This window comes from Ailuropoda melanoleuca, chromosome 9 (assembly GCF_002007445.2).
Source record: "Ailuropoda melanoleuca isolate Jingjing chromosome 9, ASM200744v2, whole genome shotgun sequence".
Classification (NCBI taxonomy): domain Eukaryota; kingdom Metazoa; phylum Chordata; class Mammalia; order Carnivora; family Ursidae; genus Ailuropoda; species Ailuropoda melanoleuca.
This window is the reverse complement of record NC_048226.1, coordinates 83,515,267-83,534,309: the sequence shown is the minus strand read 5'-3', so window position 1 is coordinate 83,534,309 and position 19,043 is coordinate 83,515,267. Positions and strand designations below refer to the sequence as shown.

Below are 19,043 nucleotides of genomic sequence, written 5' to 3'. Positions count from 1 at the left end.
CTGTGAGTTTCAAGGCGGAAGGAGCCAGACCTCATGCTGGAGAGAAAGATCAAAGCTATATGTTGCTCTTCCTTTAATGTCCAGATCTATCCCATGTTAATCTTTCATCTCCCATCACAAGCAAACTGTTTTTTTATATAATCATGATTTTAACATATTGAATGTTTGTTACAAATCGGCCATTCTTTGGACATGGAGAAGCTGATTTGATATTAACAGTAATTAGCCTCCTGCTCTTACAGATTTTCACTACTAAATTCTTTCTACCACTGCCTCAATTGGGTGTTGTGATTGGTTCTCCAATATCTATACTGTCTCTGCCTTCTTGATTAACTGCAGTGTGGTTTGAGGAATTGACTCTAGCTGAAAGGTCAGCTGGTTTAAGGGTAACCCAATCTCCACTGCTAGGGTTTTAGTTCATTAATGGGCATGTGATTCACTTTGGGCTGATAAGAAAAAACAAAAGTTTGGAAGAGGATTAGGGGAAAGAGAACAAGGTCAACCACACTGTCACTATTGCTAGATGAGAGCTAGAAGCTTGTAACTCTAGGTGCCATGAGGGGACCCAGGCTTAGGACATACATAGGTGATGTTCTGGATAGCAAAATGGAGAGATGAAGGAAGAAAAATCAGAATCCTCGAAGACCCTATTGAGCTGGTAAATCCACAAACACTGAACTTTTACCATTATTGGACTTCCTGTTCTGAAAGCTGATAATTTTCCTTACTGTTTAATCTCTTTTGGTTTTGCTCATCCAAAACTTGAAATCATCCATGTCCTAAGTGATGCTTGATCTTTGTGATCTTCAGAAGATACCTGCATCACTTTTTGCGACTCTACGTCTTGATTCTCATTTCCCTTGTCTGTGAAAGGAATGTAATTCATCTCACCGAGTTTTTATTAAAATCATTTGAGATCCAGCATGAAGCCTAAGGGGGAGGCGTGAGCTAATATATGTTGAATGTCTACTGTGCATCATGAAATAGGCTGGTTCTTGGCTCTAGGAAGCTTAGAAGCTAGAAAAGAAATTCACAGATGATTTTCCTATTAAAGGATATAAATAAAACCACATGCACATGGACCTTTGTACATGTAGTTTAAGATCATTCAGTATTTGATTACTTACTGTTCTAGGCACAATGATCCAACATGGGGTGGGGCAGGGGATGGGGAAGGGGATTAAGGAAAGGCCTATCTGAAGAAGTGTTCTTTAAGCCAAAACCTGACAGATGAGTAGGAGTTAGGTGAGGAATGGGGAGAACATTTTAGGCAAAGAAACATGATGTATAAAAACCTGGAAGTGTGAAAGAACTTGATGTGTTCAAGAAGTAGGAAGTGTGAAAAGGAAGTGTGTGGTCAGAGTAGAGTGAATGAGGGATATGTGGGTGATGAAGTTGGAAAGGTAGAAAAGGGACAGATAATTCAGGGCCTTGTTGGCCATGCTACAGCTTTTTGAACGATGTTAAGTGTAAAATGAAGCCATTAGAAAGTTCTAAGCCGAAGGGTTTCACGATCTGACCTGTATGTTTTTTTAAAGATGGGGTTTCGGGGCTCAAGCGAGGAAGAGCAGTTGGGCTAGTCAGCCGTGTGGATGAGACGTGGGTGGCTCGGACCAGGGTGAGGGCAGTGCAGATGGAACCACGTGGAGGGACTCGAGCAGCACTGTGGGCGTAGAGCTTACTGGACCTGGCGAGGGATGGAAGGCTGTGGTGAATCGTGGAGAGAGCCCTGCCAAGGATGACTCTTTGATTTCTGTGTAACTGGAGAGGACTGGAAAAGACATTTTTGGAGGGAGTGGTAGAAAAGCCAAGAATCAGTTTTGAACATGTTAAATTTGAGGCATTGTTGATACACTGGAATTGGGATCTTGAGTTCCAAGTTTCACTTACGTCTGAAGCTCCTAACGGATCTGTCTGGGCTGCAGTTAACATTTGGGTGTCAACGGCAGGTTGATGCCATTGGAGTGTGGGAATGGATGGCTCCTGTTAAGGAGAGCATGGAGAGTGGGGAGGGAGCCCCTGCTTCGCTTCTGGGAAGCCTACCCTCATCTCTTGGGTGTCACATACTCTCTCGGAAGCCAGGTAGGAGGAAACCCTGACCTGAATGGGGTGCCGAGTAAGGGAAGAATTGTAAAATCCAGCAGTTGGCTAAAAGGGAAGAATGCTGAGAAAGGGGGGGTACAGAAGATATTGAGTAAAAGGTTATCAGTGAGGTAGAGTCCTAAGGGGGATGGAGGGAGGGAAGGTTCTTGCTCTGAGGCCAAAAGGATCAAATACATTAAATTTGAAGGGGTGGGGTCCCAGGGAGGTGAGATAATTTACTGCACGTGTGTGTGTGTGTGTGTGTGTGTGTGTGTGTGAGAGAGAGAGAGAGAGAGAGAGAGAGAGAGACCGACCCAGCCCCACACGCCCCTGGTGATTCATGGAGGTCATCAGGGGGGAAATGTATCGTTCCCATAACATTCATTGCTATTTCTTTGAGGATCCTAGGTACATTAGAGGGGCTCAGTAAGTATTTGTTAAATGAATAAACATGCTCAGAAAGTGGGCTGTAGATTTTATTTGTGGGGGTATCCACGTTAGAGCATGTGGAGAGGGTAAGACAAGAAAAGTCAGAAGCCTCTAGGCTCAGCTCCCCGGAATCCTCCACTTTGGTTCCTTCTCTTTCGTGTAGCAATAACTCGTTCAAAATGATTTGTCCTTTTGTCTTTTTTCTGCTTCTTTTGGACTGTAACATCTTTGAAGGGAACTTCATGTTTCCCCTGTTTCCAGGATCTAATCCAGGAATGGCACATAGTAAGTGCTCAGCAAACAGTTGTGCAGTGAACACAAGAGGGTGCACTGGAGTGGATGCTTGAATAGAGTCCGGCGGGTGGTGGGGGTGGCGGGGGTGGAAGGCCCGCTCCTCCAGATAGAGGCAGAGACAAGAAGCTAGACTGCAGGGGTTGAACGAGTTGCGTGTGTGGGAGGCAGTAACGAAGTCGTCTGATTCAGTATTCTCATCTGTGACGGGGGATTAGTAACTTGCTCAAGGTCAAACAACGTGGAAGTGATGGTTTCTGGGTTTGAACTGAAGTCTTTCTGACTCAGGAGCCCAGAGTGCCCCCCATGCCATGCTCCCTTCTCCCCAGAGGATTTCCCATAGTTATAACACTGCCTCTGAACTTGCTGCTGCCTTGTTTCTTCCTGCTTAGGTCAGATGAAATACTGCCTGTTGTGGGCACCTTCTTTGTCGGGCTTGTTTGGAGTTAAATTTTTCCCTCTCTCCTAGCTCTCCACTGTGGCTTGAATCCACGGGGTATTGATCACTCTGCCCGGGCAGAAGGCATCAAGCTGCAGATTGAAGGGGAAGGTGTTGAATCTCAATCCATTAAAAACAAAAATTTTCAGAAGGTGCTTGACCAAAAAGGAACCCCCAAGCGACTACCAGCAGAAGCTGAGACGGCTAAGGTAGGTCATAATCCACTAAATTGCAGAGATTCTGAGGTTATAGCTTCGATATTTTGTGGTCCAGCCACAGAGAACTGAGGGAGCTTTTTCACTACTCACTGTTGTATCTTCAGTTAAATGAACACTGACTGCTGCTTGGTTCTAGGCAACAATAAATGAAAATGTTGACCGCATCCCTTTTGGAATGAAACTTAAACACATTTGGGGGCCATGTCCTGTCAATGAGGCCGAGTGTGGTATAGAATGGGCTATCAAGAAGAATGCATTGGACTTAAAGGTGAAAGATTTGTTTCAGGCTCAGATTTATGATTTTATGGCATTAGGCATATCATGTGACTCTCCAGGCCTCAGATTCTTCTATGGAGATCATAAAAACTCCCTCCCTTCACCATTGGGTTGAGGAGATGAAATACCACCATGTATTGGAAGGATTTTGTAAAAGCCCAGTGCCACGTGTATGAGGGACTTTTGCTGACATATGCAGTTAATCACTGCGTTTTTATTAAATATATGCCTGTAATCCAGGCACTGTTTCCAAGACTCTTCATGTATTCCCTAGTGTGTCCCTATAACAATTCTGTGAGGTAGACAATCATAAACAGGACTCTAATCAGTGAAAGAGATGACCATTCTGTTTTGTTTTTGGATACTTAGTTCTTTTTAGACTTGGATGTAGGCACATAACACACCAATAAGATGGGACGGGGCAGGGTAGATGATTCTTTAGTAAGGACCACGTGTTCTAAAGGTTTTCCTTAATGGGGGGCGTCTGGGTGGCTCAGTCGTTAAGCATCTGTCTTTGACTTAGGGCGTGATCCCGGCATTCTGGGATCAAGCCCCACATCAGGTTCCTCTGCTGGGAGCCTGCTTCCTCTCCCACTCCCCCTGCTTGTGTTCCCTCTCTCACTGGCTGTCTCTTTCTCTGTCAAATAAATAAATAAAATCTAAAAAAAATAAAAATAAAAATTAAAGGTTTTCCATAATGGAACTGTCAGTAGATGGGTTTTTGTTGGAAATCAGCAAAGATGCTCATGTTTGGGGCACAGTTGAAGATGTTCCTATTAGTTTGCCCCTTGGAAATTAAACTTTTTTTCATAGGGTATTTGGTTTCTCCCTTGTGCATTCTCTGCAAAGGAATTTCCTTTCAGATGTTTGTGTGAATGAATCTGTGCGTGCCTTGGAAAGCAAAAGTTACAATCACCCAAGAAAAACTTGAAGTTAGAAAGGTCACTTTACTGTCTTATAATAACCAACTCCCTCCACACTCCAAACGCCTTCCAAAATCAAATGTGAATTTCTCTGCTTTATTCACAATTTGGAATAATTACTATTGTTACTTCCTTTCTCGATGGTGGGTAATTAAAAGTGATGACCTGAAGTGCATGCTTGTGTGAGTCGTAGAGCATGGGAAATGATTAGCCAGGATATTGCACATATTTTGCACTGAGTGTTTTAGTGGAGAGAAATTGCATCTCCTAGGAAATTGGTTGATGGTTGAAGTTTGGTTTGTGAGCAGAGTTGGAAATGGGTGAACCCTGTTATAGCCTGTTAGATTTAAACGTCCTCAATCTCTGATGCTACGTGGCATCTTGAAAGAGCAAGGGGGAGAAAAAAGTATTAAGGATCTTTAACTAGGAAGATAAATAGCTTGAGTGGGATCTTTTCAAAAGGATGCAAGAAAAGCTGTTATTCTTCTGATTTTAATTCAATTTTAAACATTTTAAGATTATCTCTTATTTGAAAATAGACCAGTAATACAAAGCTTTATTTAAATCTGACATGGTGTGATTACTTGTGATGCAATGTGAATTATTTGGAATATGTGATACTGTAGTAATTTCTGAATTTCATGTTGGTAGCATTTTCCTTTGCCTCTAGGTCAGTTTATGGTTGCTTTGCTGAAAACATACTTCCCTGAGAATGTAGTAGTCTATAATGAGCCTTTCCTCAGGAGTAGACCAGACCACATATTAGAAACCAGATTCATTTGAATTATCCAGCTCATCGACAGTGGAAGAGGTTAAGGAAATTGAGTGTTTTCACATTGACATCATATTTAGGAATGAACAGACTGAAAGCTTTAGTAAAGCTTAGACAAAGTATTTATTGCTTTTCTTCACAGAGGACCTGATGACAGTGGTGATTGCTGGGGGGCGATGGGGGGTGGGGTGCAGAATTAGAAGTAAGGACCAGAGTGTGATTACTGCAGACCTGCAGTCTTACCTACACGAACCTTCTTTGCCACGGTATGAACTTGTTATGTGCATGTACAAACACACTTAAATGTTTTTGTTGCCTTAAGAGGGTTATGGAGTTGTGAGTTTTCTTTTTTCCTTGTAAGTGAAGTGAATCTCGGGTAACTTGACCTACTCTAAACTTAAAAAAAAAAAAAAATTCTGGCTAGGAATATAGCATTTAAATCCACTCGGTAGTATAAATTGGTACAGTTTTTCTGGAGGACAGTCTGATAGTAGTTATTAAAATTTTAAATGTGTGTAATTTTTGAGTCCATAATTCCCTCTCTAGAAATTTGTCCTGAGAAATAATCATCCAGATGTGCAAAAATGACTGCAGGACAATGGTCACTCTGGTGTGGTTTGTAATATGAAAATGTTGGAAACAGCCCATATGTCCATTCCTAGGATGCTGGCTAAAGGAACTACATCTGTTCATGCCATGGTTTAGAATTCTTCCTGTATAAGGGTAAAGGAGACCTATGTATGTATCTTTGTCTGCTCAGGCTCCTATAACAAAATACCACTGACTAGGTGGCTTATAAACAATAGAAATTTTTTTTTTAAGATTTTATTTATTTAATAGAAAGTGAGGGAGCACAGGTGGGGGGAGCAGCAGAGGGAGAGAGAGAAGCAGACTCCTTGCTGAGCAGGGAGCCTGATGAGGGGCTTATTTCCAGGACCCTGGGATCATGACCTGAGCCAAAGGCAGACGCTTAACTGATTAAGCCACCCAGGTCCCAGGTCCCCTAAACAATAGAAATGTATTTCTCACAGTTCTGGAGGCTGGGAAGTTCACTATCAAAGTGCCACCAGATTTGGTCTGAAGAGGGCCCACCTCCTGTTCCTGGATGGCCATCCTGGCACTGTGTGACAGGTTGGAAAGGGACAAGGGTGCTCTCTGGAGCCTCCTTTAGAGTACTCATTGCATTCATGAGGGCTCCACTCTCATGACCTAAGCACCCACAAAAGGCTCCACTAAGACCAGCACATTGGGGGTCAACCATGAATTTTAACAGAACACAGACACTGCTATAGATTGAATGTCTATGTGGGAACATTAGTGTGATAATATTTTAAAGCGAGGGAGAGGAGGAGAAAGGCACAATGTATATAGCATGTTCCCATTTATGTAAAAAGGTCTTTTTCTGTGGAAAAAAAAAAAGGGAGAGGTTGGGGGGGCATCGCTGATTCTGGAAAAGTTTTTTCCACAATTGGAACAGCGATTTATATCTGGAGTTGAGTTTATGGGGAAAATGTTCTCTTCTGTTTTGAGTTTTTTTGTGGGTTTTTTTTTTGTGTTTTTTTTTTTTTAAAGATATGCATGTTTTTAAGCGTATTGACTTCAAATCCTTTTTCAGATTGCCCTATTAACTTTGAATAGCTCAGCTGTGACTTTTTCTGTTTGAGTCGATATTCTGCCTTTTAAGGTGCTGTATTTCCTTCCACACCTTCTCACTGTTGCTAGTAAGTTATTTGCCAAGGCAGTGAGTTCTCTTGGAGACTACTTGCCTTCACGTGCCTTCTGTTGTGGAGACCATTTTGTAAGGTGCTTTTGCGTTTGCCTCTTTTTGAACTTTTTGGGATGTCACAGCTCTGACCAAGTGTTATGTTACAGTTCAGTTTGACTTTCTATCCCTTTGCTACTGATTATGCAAATCAAGTGCCCCCCACCCCCTTCCCATATGCACTTTCCTGTTTGCAGGCTTCACACAGGGAACCTGGTTCCATTTCCCCATCATGCCTGTGGCCTCGCCACTTGGAGTCCAGCCATGTTGTGTTTTGAAACCAATCACTCCCCACGTCACCTGTTCCAGCTCCCCAGCAAGCATGGTGAGCTTAATGCCTCCTCTCTGCTGTGGTTTTCTGACACCTAAAGATTTCTCTTCTGTGATTTCAAGCTTGGCTTTATATCAACTTAAAAATGTACTTTCTAGTACCTCTAAGTTTCTAGAGCCTGAGGAAGGGGGGATTGTAGCATGAGCTTTTAATATACCATCTTGACTCTGAAATTTGTATTGCTTTCATAATCTAAAAATATATATCTCTTTCCTCCCTCTCTTTCTCTCTCATCTCTATTCTTGGAAAAATTATCTTTTTTGCTTCTCTTAGAATGTGATTTTAGAGCCGTTGGCTCTAATCCTCAAAAGACTAGAACTCTAGTTCCAGAAAGAGGGGGTCTGTGCCAGGAGATGCCTGTAGCTCTTACAGACCAAAGAGAAACCAATGGAGAACCAAACTCCCTTTTAATTAAGCCTTATGATTGGGCAGCATTGAGTCTAGTTGGAAAAAAAGTGGAGCCAACTGAAATGTGGATCTGCAAAAGATATTTATCAATGTAAATTCTAAATACTTCTGGACACTTGGGACTCAGAGAGTACACATGCAAGTTCAAGTTCAAGATGAAAAAAAATACACACACACACCCCCTATGTTAACTGTTAACTTAGTTTTACAGTTGGATACAGAGCAAGAGATAAGAAGTAGAGCGTTTTCATCTCCTAGGGAGGTGCAGAAATTGTAAAGGTACACGGCCTCTGGGCCCCTCCCCCATAGAGGGGCGTGTACAACTACCACAGATGAGAGCCAAAGTGGTCTTCTTAACACAGAGGAGGCACAGCCTCTGTTTCCCATTGATTTATTTTTATTCTTTTTACCATTTCAGTCCTGGAGGCCCAACGCCAACTCCCAGTTCTTCAGACCACGTGTAGTTCCACAGAGCAGTTTCCAAGGAAATAGTCCTATGAGAGGCTGAGGTCCTTCCTGGACAGGCCCAGCCCCGAGGTTCGTTAACTCTGTTCTACAAGCGGTAGGGATGGGACAGCCAGAGAGTATGCACCAACAGAATAAAACTGGACCTGTGTTGGGAAATACGGGTAAAACTCAAATATGCAGCAGTAAGAAGGGACGCAGTGAAGTTGAAGAACCTGGAGCCAAGGTTGGAGCCAAGGTTTGGCAGCAGGTGTCCTCAGGTGTGCTCAGCAGCAGTCTCCTTGGAGTCAAGAGTCATGGTTTGGAAACAGGTTAGAACAGTATATCAGAGCCAAGTTTATGGGCTGTGAGTGCTGCAGTGAGGAGCCAGGATCTATTTTCTACCTGCACTGTCCAAAATGGTAGCCGCTAGGCATATGTGGCTACTTAAATTTATTAAAATTGAATACAGTAGATTCACTTCCCTGGTTCTACCAACCAAATTTCAAGTGGTCAGCTGCCACATGTATCTAGGGACAACTATTTTGGATAGCACAGACTTTGAACATCACAGAAAGTTCTGTGGGACAGCAGTGCTCTGATCTATAGAAAACTACTGAAGTTCTCTGGGTTATAGGAATAAGACGAAAAAGTAGTACTAACATTCTGACTCTTGTCCTTGGGCCTTGGAGGATAGGTGCATCAGTCATAAGAAATTTTGAAATAGGGGTCTGTTTTGAGAATGATCCCAGATGCTCTGATGGTTGGGATTTCAGTTTCCATGACAACTACGGCTGTGGAATGAATCAGCCTATCAGCAGGCAGTATCCTGGCCATTCCCCATTGGAATTCTGGGATGTATGTTCGCCAGTGGCCTAAACTTTTGCCTTCTAGACTTGATTTTCTAAGTGCTCACAAGGAACTGCTGCTCCCTTTGTGTTCTTATGCCTACAGGATAAGGGTTCCTATAGTAAATCCTTTTTTTTTTTTTTTTCCCAACAGTGGTAATTCACTAGAACCTATAAAGTGGTAAGTCACAGTGATTATCAGGAGTCATGGTGGCTTTTTATAGACGGTTTTTTGAATGTCCCTTGTATATGCATGACTACCCAGTATTGTGTGTGTGTGGAGATGTGGCACTAGATCTTACAACCCTGAGATCATGACCTGAGCCAGCTGAAATCAGGAATTGGACACTTAATTGGACACTGAGCCACCCAGGGGCCAGTGTATTTTTTTTTTAATGTATATCCCCATTTTGTAGCTAAGAAAACAAAGTGTTCAAATGACTTGCCAAAACTTAGTTTCTGGCTAACAACTAGAGGAAGTTGGCATTGAAATGTAAGTCGAATGACTCCAAACCCAGGGTTTTTTATTCCCTTGACACTAAATGTACAAATGACTTATTTATTTGAAAAGAAAATAGAATCTGTTATACTGAGAATCTGGCCAACTAGTCAGAAGAAGAGGTTAAAAAACACTACATGTCATCTGTATTCCTTAGAGAGAAACACCAAAAATCTTGATCTCTGTTTTATATAAGACAGAAGCAATGCCAGCATCCAAAACAGTGAATAATTGGCTGCATTTGGCTTTGGGATGCATTCTGTGAATCTTTGGCAGCAGATAGCCTTTTCTCATTAGGCTAATATTAGATTTAGTTTGTATTTCTTTGGCACAGAGTTAAAGGAGCTGGCCTAGAACTTGGTGCTGAGGCTAGAAGAGGAGAAAGCCTGGTGCTTTGGATAAGCCACAGGCGGATAAATGAGAGTTGATTGGAGGTGGCTGGTGGACGTTTGTAACTATGAGCAGGAAGCATTCATCTAGGATTAAAACAGAAAACTAAAAGAATTTTGACTTGGGTTAAAAGGCGACGGGTGGATCGTACTTAACCTTCATCAAATTACATTGCTCAGCTGCCTCTGAGAAGGTCTATGGCAATTTGGGGATAGAATGATCTAATTCTTGGCTATCTGTATTTCTTGGCTCAGGGAGCAGGCATGTCTCCAAAAGCTGCCAATCCAATATAATGTTATCAGTGATATGAAGGGACATAATGCATGGGAAACATAATGAGCACACACTTTAAGAATTGTCAGAAGGGTCAGAACAAGAGAGACAAGCCAGAATGACTTCATGCTGTGTGAGTTCCAGGGCCCAAACACATATATACTGGGCACTTGGAAAGATCTCAGGAAAAACTACAGCCAACCCTTATTTGAAGAGGTAAGCATTCATTACTGAAGTGTTGAGCTCTGGAAAGTGTAATAAGTAGGATGTATTTGAGCCATAGATTCATGGTATGCTCAACAAAGAAGGAACCTTAGGGAGCATCTCCCCACCCAATTTATAGGTAAGGGAACTGAGACTCTGAGCTTCTCCAAGATTTTGAGGCCAGTAGTGGCCTAATCCATGGCCAGTGCTTTCCACTCTATTATGCTGACAAATTTATATGACACGAGTTTTAGAGCTGTTTGGTTAATGGTACTTTTCTGGTGTATTAAGACTATAGTGTGTGCCTTGTGAAGCCACAGAATGAAAGGTGATGTTCAGGGAAGATAGAGCTCCTGACAGCAGGTGTATCAGAACCCAGTTACGGTTTCATTGACAGTTTTGACAGAGCAAAGACAGGTCTCTGGAGGAGAGGGCATTTGAGTTCTAGGGAGGGCTTGTCTGGAAGCACTCTGCCCAAATGCTTTTCCTTTCCATTTTGAAACTCTGAAGATCAATATCCGACCAAGGGAGCAGTTAGAGTCCATAACAGTCAGAATTGAGATACTTCCGAATACTGTGCCTCTACATAAAGCCAGATGTACATCTTGTACCTGAGAAAGAGACAAACGTAGGTGGGACTTAGGACAGCAGTGAGCCTCTTCTGTTATTGTGATGAAGATGCCTAGTCCTTGATGAGTGAGATTGGAAAAGTCTAGAAGTATCTAAGAGCCTTGGTCAACCCAGCTGAGTAAAGAACTCAAGAAGCAGGTAAAGCAGAGCCACACATTCAAATGTGAGAAAGAGTAAGATGAACATCAGAGGGCAGTAGAAGAAAGCAGGGGTTAGCCTTTGCCTACACCCATAGCTAGAGGGCTGATGCTAGTTCCTAGGGAGGGGCATTATAGATTAGCACACACATCTTCTCTGAGCACGTACCCTCTCTCTCTACACATACACATGCTGAAATACCTTCTTTATAAAATGCATGTTTAGGAGGATTTTTAAGTAAATGTCTGCTTTCCTTGTTAGCCTATGCTGTAGTTGTTGTTCAACTATGAACATTTGAACTCAGGTGACCATTTAGAACAGGGGTTTGCAAACTTTATTATAAAGTGCCAGATGGTAAATGGCTCTGCGTGGGGTGGAGGGGAGGGGGTGTTGCTATCTCCACATGACTTTGAGGAAGTGGATGCATTTCACTAAGTGGTGGATCTGTGGCTTAGATACACATCTGCATGTCCTCACTGCTCCATATCGCCTTGGCTGTGCCTCAGCCGATAGGGGGCACTAGAGAGCTCAGCTTCTGTTGCTGCACACCCAATATTATAGGGAACTGTGGGGAGTGGGGTGGGAGGTAGAAGGGGTACTTCAAATCATTTTAAAGAAACACTTTCTCTTCTCTGTAAACATATAAATGAGCATGGCGTATGTTCTGTTTGGATATAAAAATGTCAAAAGTTTATAGTTGGAAAGGAAAATAAAATTGTAATAAGTAATCACTTAAAACTGCCCTGATATTACTCCCATGTTGAGAAAGGTTTTGTAATAACTGAATTGGAAAAATGTATTCCACTATGTAAAAGAAACAAAATGCAAATGGCATAGACACTTCTGTTGTATAGAGACGAATGAACGTGATATGCCGATGAGTATTCCATCTGTCCCAACTATCCATTCTGAAATCCATGCATGTCACATCTGCACTGCCATCCCATGGATCCACCTCACCATCTCTTCTTCCGTGGACCACATCAGTAGCTTCTTAACTGGCTTCCATTTCACTCGTCCTCCTGCGATCATTTCCACACAGCAGTATTGAATCAGAGGAAACCATTCATCTGCTAGGCATCCTTAATAGTTTTCATAGCACTTAATGATCTAAATCTTTACTTTATCATGAGTGATAAGACCCTAAGACTTTTGGGCCACGCTTGCCTTCTCAACTTCACTACATAGTGGGCTCCCTTCTGGTTGTCTGAGCTCCAGACATACTTGTCTTTGTTTCTTGAATATACCAAGGTCATTCTGTCTTGAGAGCATTGGTACTTGCCATCCCTTCCACCTTTATCCCCCCTTGATCATTGCACAGCTGATTCCTTGTCATTTAGGTCCTAGCTCAAATGTGCCTCCCTAGAAAAGCCTGACCACCCTAACTGAATTAGTCCCCTAGGCACATTCTGACATCATGGTTTGTCCTTCATAGAACTTCTTCCTGTCTGAAATCTGTTTATTTTCTGTGTCTCCAGTAAAATTGAACCTCCTTGAGAGCAGTCATCTTGTCTGTCTTCTTCACTGTTACAGCATCATTACCAGGTACAGTGTCCAGAACATAATAAAGAACATTTTTGGTGAATGAATCAGTTGATGTGAGACAGAAGTCTCTTGCCGCTGAGTCTTCCTCTCTTTTGCCCTGTAGTTTTGTTATCTGTACTTCTCTACAAGTGAGTAGAAAGATAAGTCTTGCTGCTTGCTGTAATGGTGGACCAGGTCAGGAGAATACTTTTCTGAATGGTGAGTGCAAGTGAGACATCCTACACAGGGCGAGCAAGGAATACTTCCATAGCCAGTCTACTATCCTTCATCCTCACAGAGTCTATGTTGTCCCTATGCCAGGGCAAATAGCTGTTTTGCAGTCTATGGCAAGCATTCCAAACTTAAAGGCTCTCCAACCTCCGTGTCAGGACCCAGTGATCTCTGCTACCTCCAGGGTTGGCCGAGATTTCAGATGGCAAGTTTCCTTCACCCCCCATCTGTAGCTTTCTGCAGGGTCCTCATTGTAAGCATCACCTGACTCCCCTGATTGCTACCCCATTTCCTTGAAGTCAAACTTGAAGGAAATGGAAAGCAACAGCTTCTCCATAAATGATTAAGAACTTCTGACTTAAATTGAAAATCAGACCAGCAGGTACCAATCAATACCTAAAACATTATTCCCAGTTGTTTATGAATCAGAAATAGCTTTCAAATGTTGCTTTCACAGGTAACCTTAGATCTACTATCACAGTCGGCTTGGGTTGCTGTAACGAAATACTACAGACTAGGTAGCTCAAACAATAGACTTACGCCTCTCACAGTTCTGGAGGCTGAGCAGTCCCAAGATCAAGGTACCAGCTAATTGACTCCTGGTGAGAGCCTTCTACCTGTCTTGCAGATGGGTAACCTTCTGGCTGTGGTTTCACATGGTAGGGAGAGAGTGAGCTCTTGTGTTTCTTCCTCTTCCTGAAAGGACATTAATTCTGTGGAGCCCCACCCTCACGATCTCACCCAAAACTATCTCCTAAAGGCCCCCATTACCAAATGCCATTACACGGAAGGTTAGGGCTTCAAGTTATGAATTTGGGAAGGGACACAAGCATTTGGTCCATAACATACCAAATGTGAATTTTGGCCAGAAGCCAAATAGCTGAGTGTTAAATCATGGATTGGCTGAAGTTGAATTTCACCATCATAGAATGAATGCCTGGCATACAAGAATAAACCTGAAATATTAATAAGAATGTCTATTTATTACAACTTAATTAAAATTATACTAAGCAGATTTTGTTTAAAATTGGCATTGTAATGCAGTGGTAATAACTTCTCTCAGCTGTGAGCTCTTGTGGTTTTTACATCGCACATCTATGATGCTGAAAATGTGCTCTCTTTCAGCTGAGGTTAGTAATGGAGCAACCTACATTTTTGTCCAACTCTGTCACTTACAGGGTCATGCTAATGGTAATATTGCACCCCACCTCCCCTCCCACCCCCAGTCATTAAGTTTTCTCCTCCAACAATGACTACTGAAGACTTCTACTCTTGGGCTTGCCATCTTGGTTGAATGTCATGAGGCAACTTCTTTGAAACAATCCCATAAACTAAAGAAAGCTTTTAGTTCTTCTATTATTTGAAAAAGATGCTTTAAAAAAAAAATCTCAAAATGAAGCTCAATTTTGTTGCTATCCCTTGTGGTTTTCTTTTTTTAAAGCAGTGTTTTCACAGTACGCATTGTAAGACATGATTCTCAACTCAGTCAGATCCTGTTGTTCATCTAATGGCCCCATTTTCCTCAAAAGCCAGCCTCCTGTAGATGCCCTCCTGGGCCCTGCGTGACCTGTCCTGTGGCAAGTCACTCACATCATCTGCGGCTACACTCTTGCTTGCTTAGGCGGCTTCTAGATTAAGCCAGGCATCTTCCCAGCTCAGAGCCTTGTATTGGCTGTCCCGTCCACCTGCACTTCCTTTCCTTGGGATGCGTACGCTCTGCTGCTTCATCGCTTTTCCTTTCCATCGCTGCTTCACCTTCTCCATGAGATTGACATGGGCTCTTCTCTTGAAATAGTGACCCTTTCCCAGTGCTCCTGATCCCCTCCCCAGCTCCAGTGTACTCATCACTTGCTAGAACAATGTATTGCTTCCGTATTCTGAGCATTATTATCTTACAACTTCATCCACCAGAGTGTAAACTCTGAGGGCCGGGACCTGCTTTGTTCAGCGATAGAGCCCTATGACTCAGAGCCATGTCTCGTGTGTGTCCAAGGGGTGTAGCTATCTTTTTGTTTACATGAATTTTTTAATCAGTATACATTTATCACTTGGCTGATAAACTTTATGTCTTGTATGAAGCAAACCAGGAGAATCTTACATGCCTTGTTTTACTGGAAAGGGAATTTTCTCATAGCAACCGTAAACATGAAATACACCCCATTGTTTTTTGTTTTTTTTTTTTAAGATTTTATTTATTTATTTGACAGAGCACACAAGCAGGGGAGCGGCAGGCAGAGGAAGAAGCAGGCTCCCCACTGAGCAGGGAGCCCAAAGTGGGGCTCAGTCCCAGGACCCTGGGATCATGGCCTGAGTCGAAGGCAGACATTTCACCTACTGAGCCACCCAGGCGCCCCACACCCCTACTTATGTTACTCGTGATGCTATGGTGATCAGATATGTAAATAACTTGTATGATCAAATGATCATTAATTGCACACAAGTTTGGAGCTGCCAGAAACACAGTTGAAATGGCATTTGGCTACTTGGTTTGCCAAGAACCAAGGTCAAAGCCAAATCCTAATAGCAGATTTTTGGCCAAATGCTACAACCAAGGCCGGACTCTGGCATCTCCTCATTCTTAATATAATTGTTCACATGTCTACCTTACATACTGTGTAACCTGTTTTTTGAGGGGAGATCTGATACTAGCCTTCTCTCATGTTCTAGTAAATAGACAAGGGTTAACCCTACAAAGACCCAGAAAATAGTAACTACTGGAAGTTGGTCAGTACAGGCCAGAAGAGAGGAAGACATCAAAACTTGGATTTGTTACCACGTAGGCATTTTTATAGAGAATATGTGACTTTACTATTTTGATTTATCTTCAAATTACATAGTAAAACCCAGAGGCTCTTGGGGCCTTGGTCTGATCCCTGCCCTGCTACTTAATAGCTGTACCACCTGGGGCTAACTTCTTGGCCTCCTTTTGGCTTCAGTGTCTTCATCTATCTATCCAGTAGGGATTATCCTCGTGTTTACCTCACTATGTGGTGGTTAGAATCACTGCAGTTTATATATACAGTGCTTAAAGCAGCTCCTGGCATATTGTAAGCATGATGTAAGTTTGCTACTATTGTTATTCTTATTATCATTATCCTCAAAATATTTTGGCCAGATGGATTAGAGAATATACTTTTTTTTTTCTTTTTTAAGCAGTGGGTTTCAAATTGGGTGCCTACAGCCATATTAGGTTTATCAGCAAGTTTTGTTTGCCCACACAGACTTAAAGTTCACTGATTCAACAGTGGAAAAACCCAGAAATTCTTAATTTAAAAGCTCCAGATTTCCCACATCTCCAACTTTAAAAACCTGGAAATGATAAGCCTAAATTTATACCAGCTGCAGCTGTCACCAGTTGCCCCTTTTAGTTTGGTTCTGCCCGTGCCTGGCCCGCTTTACTCCTTGTGTTTCCAGCTAGGCTCCTAAAGGCCATTTAGTTTGTGACCCTTGGCAAACAGGACCCTGACATAGTATAAAAGGCATAGTTAACCTTCTCTTATTCCATGAGAATGGCTCCTGTATCCTTAAAAAATGTGCATGTCATTCTATATGCAAAGTATCTATTAGACCCCTTTTTTGGTGATACTATATTGAGCAAGACAGAAGTGGAAACTGGATCTCAAACATGTACTGTGATGCAAATTCTAATATATATTTGGAAGGAAACCAACTGAGGTCTGAGAAACTGTTAAAAATGTTAAAAATACAGCCGTGCCAAAAGAAGCAAGAACACTTCGTGGAACTGGGTCAGCTTGTGCAAAGACCCTCAAGTACAGAAGACTATATCCTGCTTAGAAAAGAAGACCAGTGTGGCAAGTTTACAAATGGCTCAAGAGGATACTGGAGGAGAGATCGTGTGGTTTTGTCTGAATTTTATACTTAGTGCAATGGAAATCATTGGAGGGCTTTAGATAGGGGAGGGACTTACAAAGAGAAGATTTGAGCTGCTCTTCAGGGAGTTGATTAGAAGCAAGCAAGAGTAGAAATGGGGAGGCTGGGAAGTGATTATTGGAGTTTATGGTGTTGAGAGATGGTGGTGTGTTGGTCCAGGGTGGAGTCAGTAGAAATGGGGAGAAGTAAGCAAATTTAAGTTCATTTTGAAGATAGAATTGGGGAGACATGATTAGGTATAACCCGTGAGGCAAAGAGAGGAACCAAGGGTGACTCCCGTGTTTCTGGTTGGAGCAGTTAACTGGGTATTGGTGTTATTTAATAAGATAGGTAAATTGGCAAGGGAGGGTGTTTAAAGGGGAAGCTTTGGGTGGGGGGGGGAGGAATCAGAGGCTTCATTTTGACCATGTTACTTTTAAAATTTGAGTTACATACAGGAGAAGATATCAACTAGGTTGTTAAACTTGCGAATCTAGGTTTACAAGGGAGGTCTTAGTTGCAGATAGACCAAAGGCCATATCTGTCACATTGTGTGTGAGTAAGAGTGTGTGTGTGTAGGAACCAAGGGGTTTTCTATTGGTCCTTACCTCTAGGAGGTGGTATCCCTTTGGTTTCTCTGCCTGTCTTGCTGCTTCTTTGATTCTTGTTATTCTTGACTTGTCATCATTGGCCTTTGAGCCTAAGAGCTAGGCTGTTTAGTTTGGAGGATAATGGTAACAGCATGAAAGCGCTTGGGTAGAAATAGCTAATCCTGCCTTTTTCTGTCTGGCTGAATTTTGACTTCTCTCACCCACAGCCATACTTGCCTGCTGTTAACGGGTTTACATCTATAGTGAAGAGGCCAGTGCATATCAGCATTCAGAAAAGGGGAGGAATAGGATTGTTGGGGATGAGCAGCTGAAACAGGTTTGGGGGAAGAATAGAGTGGTTGGGGAAGCAGCTGATACAGTTTTTAGGCTTTGAGGCTTATTAACCTTGCATAGGGATGTGTGTATCTGCTTTTACCAGTGCTTTTCATGGGAGATGACACTTGTGTTCGTTTACCAGTATACACTTCTCTCTTCCTGTGCTCGTGGAAGTCTGCACTTCCCAGTCTCTTAAACTGACTAGTTCTAGACACTGGTCTCTTGAGAGAAAGCAGCATGTACTAACCGCAGCAAAACCCTAGTGCAAACTTCTAGCTCCCTCTTTCATTTTGGAGATTATGATGGCAACATGTTCAGATCACAGAGCACCAAGTCAAAGGAACATTGATCACCAAGTCATCCCATGGAGGATGCTAACTTGTAGCTGACTTTATGCAGAAGCAAGAAATAAACTTGTGTCCTGAGAGTTTGAGGGATGTTTGTTACTGCAGCTTAAGCCTAACTAGATCAACCGAGGTGATGTCTGGAAACAATGCAGTGATGCTAGCTCAAAAAGTAAGCTATTCACAGGCAGGCGTCTTGCTGAACCTCAGGTCAAATACAACCCTCCAAAAGATGGGTATATTTAACAATTAGAAGTCAGTATTGATCATAACTTTTTTTTTTAACAGATGGAGATTATCAGTGCTCTTTTTACTGTCAATTACTGAACTAAAATTAAATCACTATTTGAAGATTTTAAAGCACTTCTTCTGGGTCCCAGTGAGAATTACCAGTGTTGAGACCTTCTGTTGCATGTGTAACCCCACTGCCCTATTTTGTGTTTGTGTGTAATTGACAGCAATTAGCCACCATGTCCTCCTCATTTTGATGCCGTGATTTCCTTTCATGTGGTTTGTGCTTTCTTCTGGCATGTGCCACCAAGTGCTCAGCACTTGTAATGGGTCTAAATTGTTGGGCTTGAAAGTTAGAGGTGAATGTTTTTTCCTTTTGTCATTGGGGCAGGGGTGGGCCCCGGGGTTAATCTGCTTAAGCAATTACTCTGTTTTGGAAAAGCTGACCTATTTTTCCCTCCTGAATGCAGATCTCTGCATCTCGTACTGTTTACACACTGACTTTCTGAGACACAAGTGCTTCTCCTTGAATGACCCCTTTCTCTCTCGGGCTTCCATGG

General features: G+C 42.4%; 1 protein-coding gene across 2 annotated transcripts in view; it reads left to right on the top strand.

Moving 5' to 3' along the window:
• Positions 1-19,043, top strand: part of SAMD12 (sterile alpha motif domain containing 12) — a 376,744-nt gene that overhangs the window by 37,372 nt on the left and 320,329 nt on the right. Inside the window, exons 1-2 of one of the 2 annotated variants that reach the window (XM_019803196.2) lie at positions 1,822-2,082; positions 3,272-3,450. In XM_019803196.2, the coding sequence (XP_019658755.2) occupies positions 1,977-2,082; positions 3,272-3,450 (285 nt within the window). In that variant the 5' untranslated portion in view covers positions 1,822-1,976. Of the gene's footprint in view, positions 1-1,821; positions 2,083-3,271; positions 3,451-19,043 lie in introns of those variants that run through there. The other variant, XM_019803197.2, reaches the window with a different exon arrangement.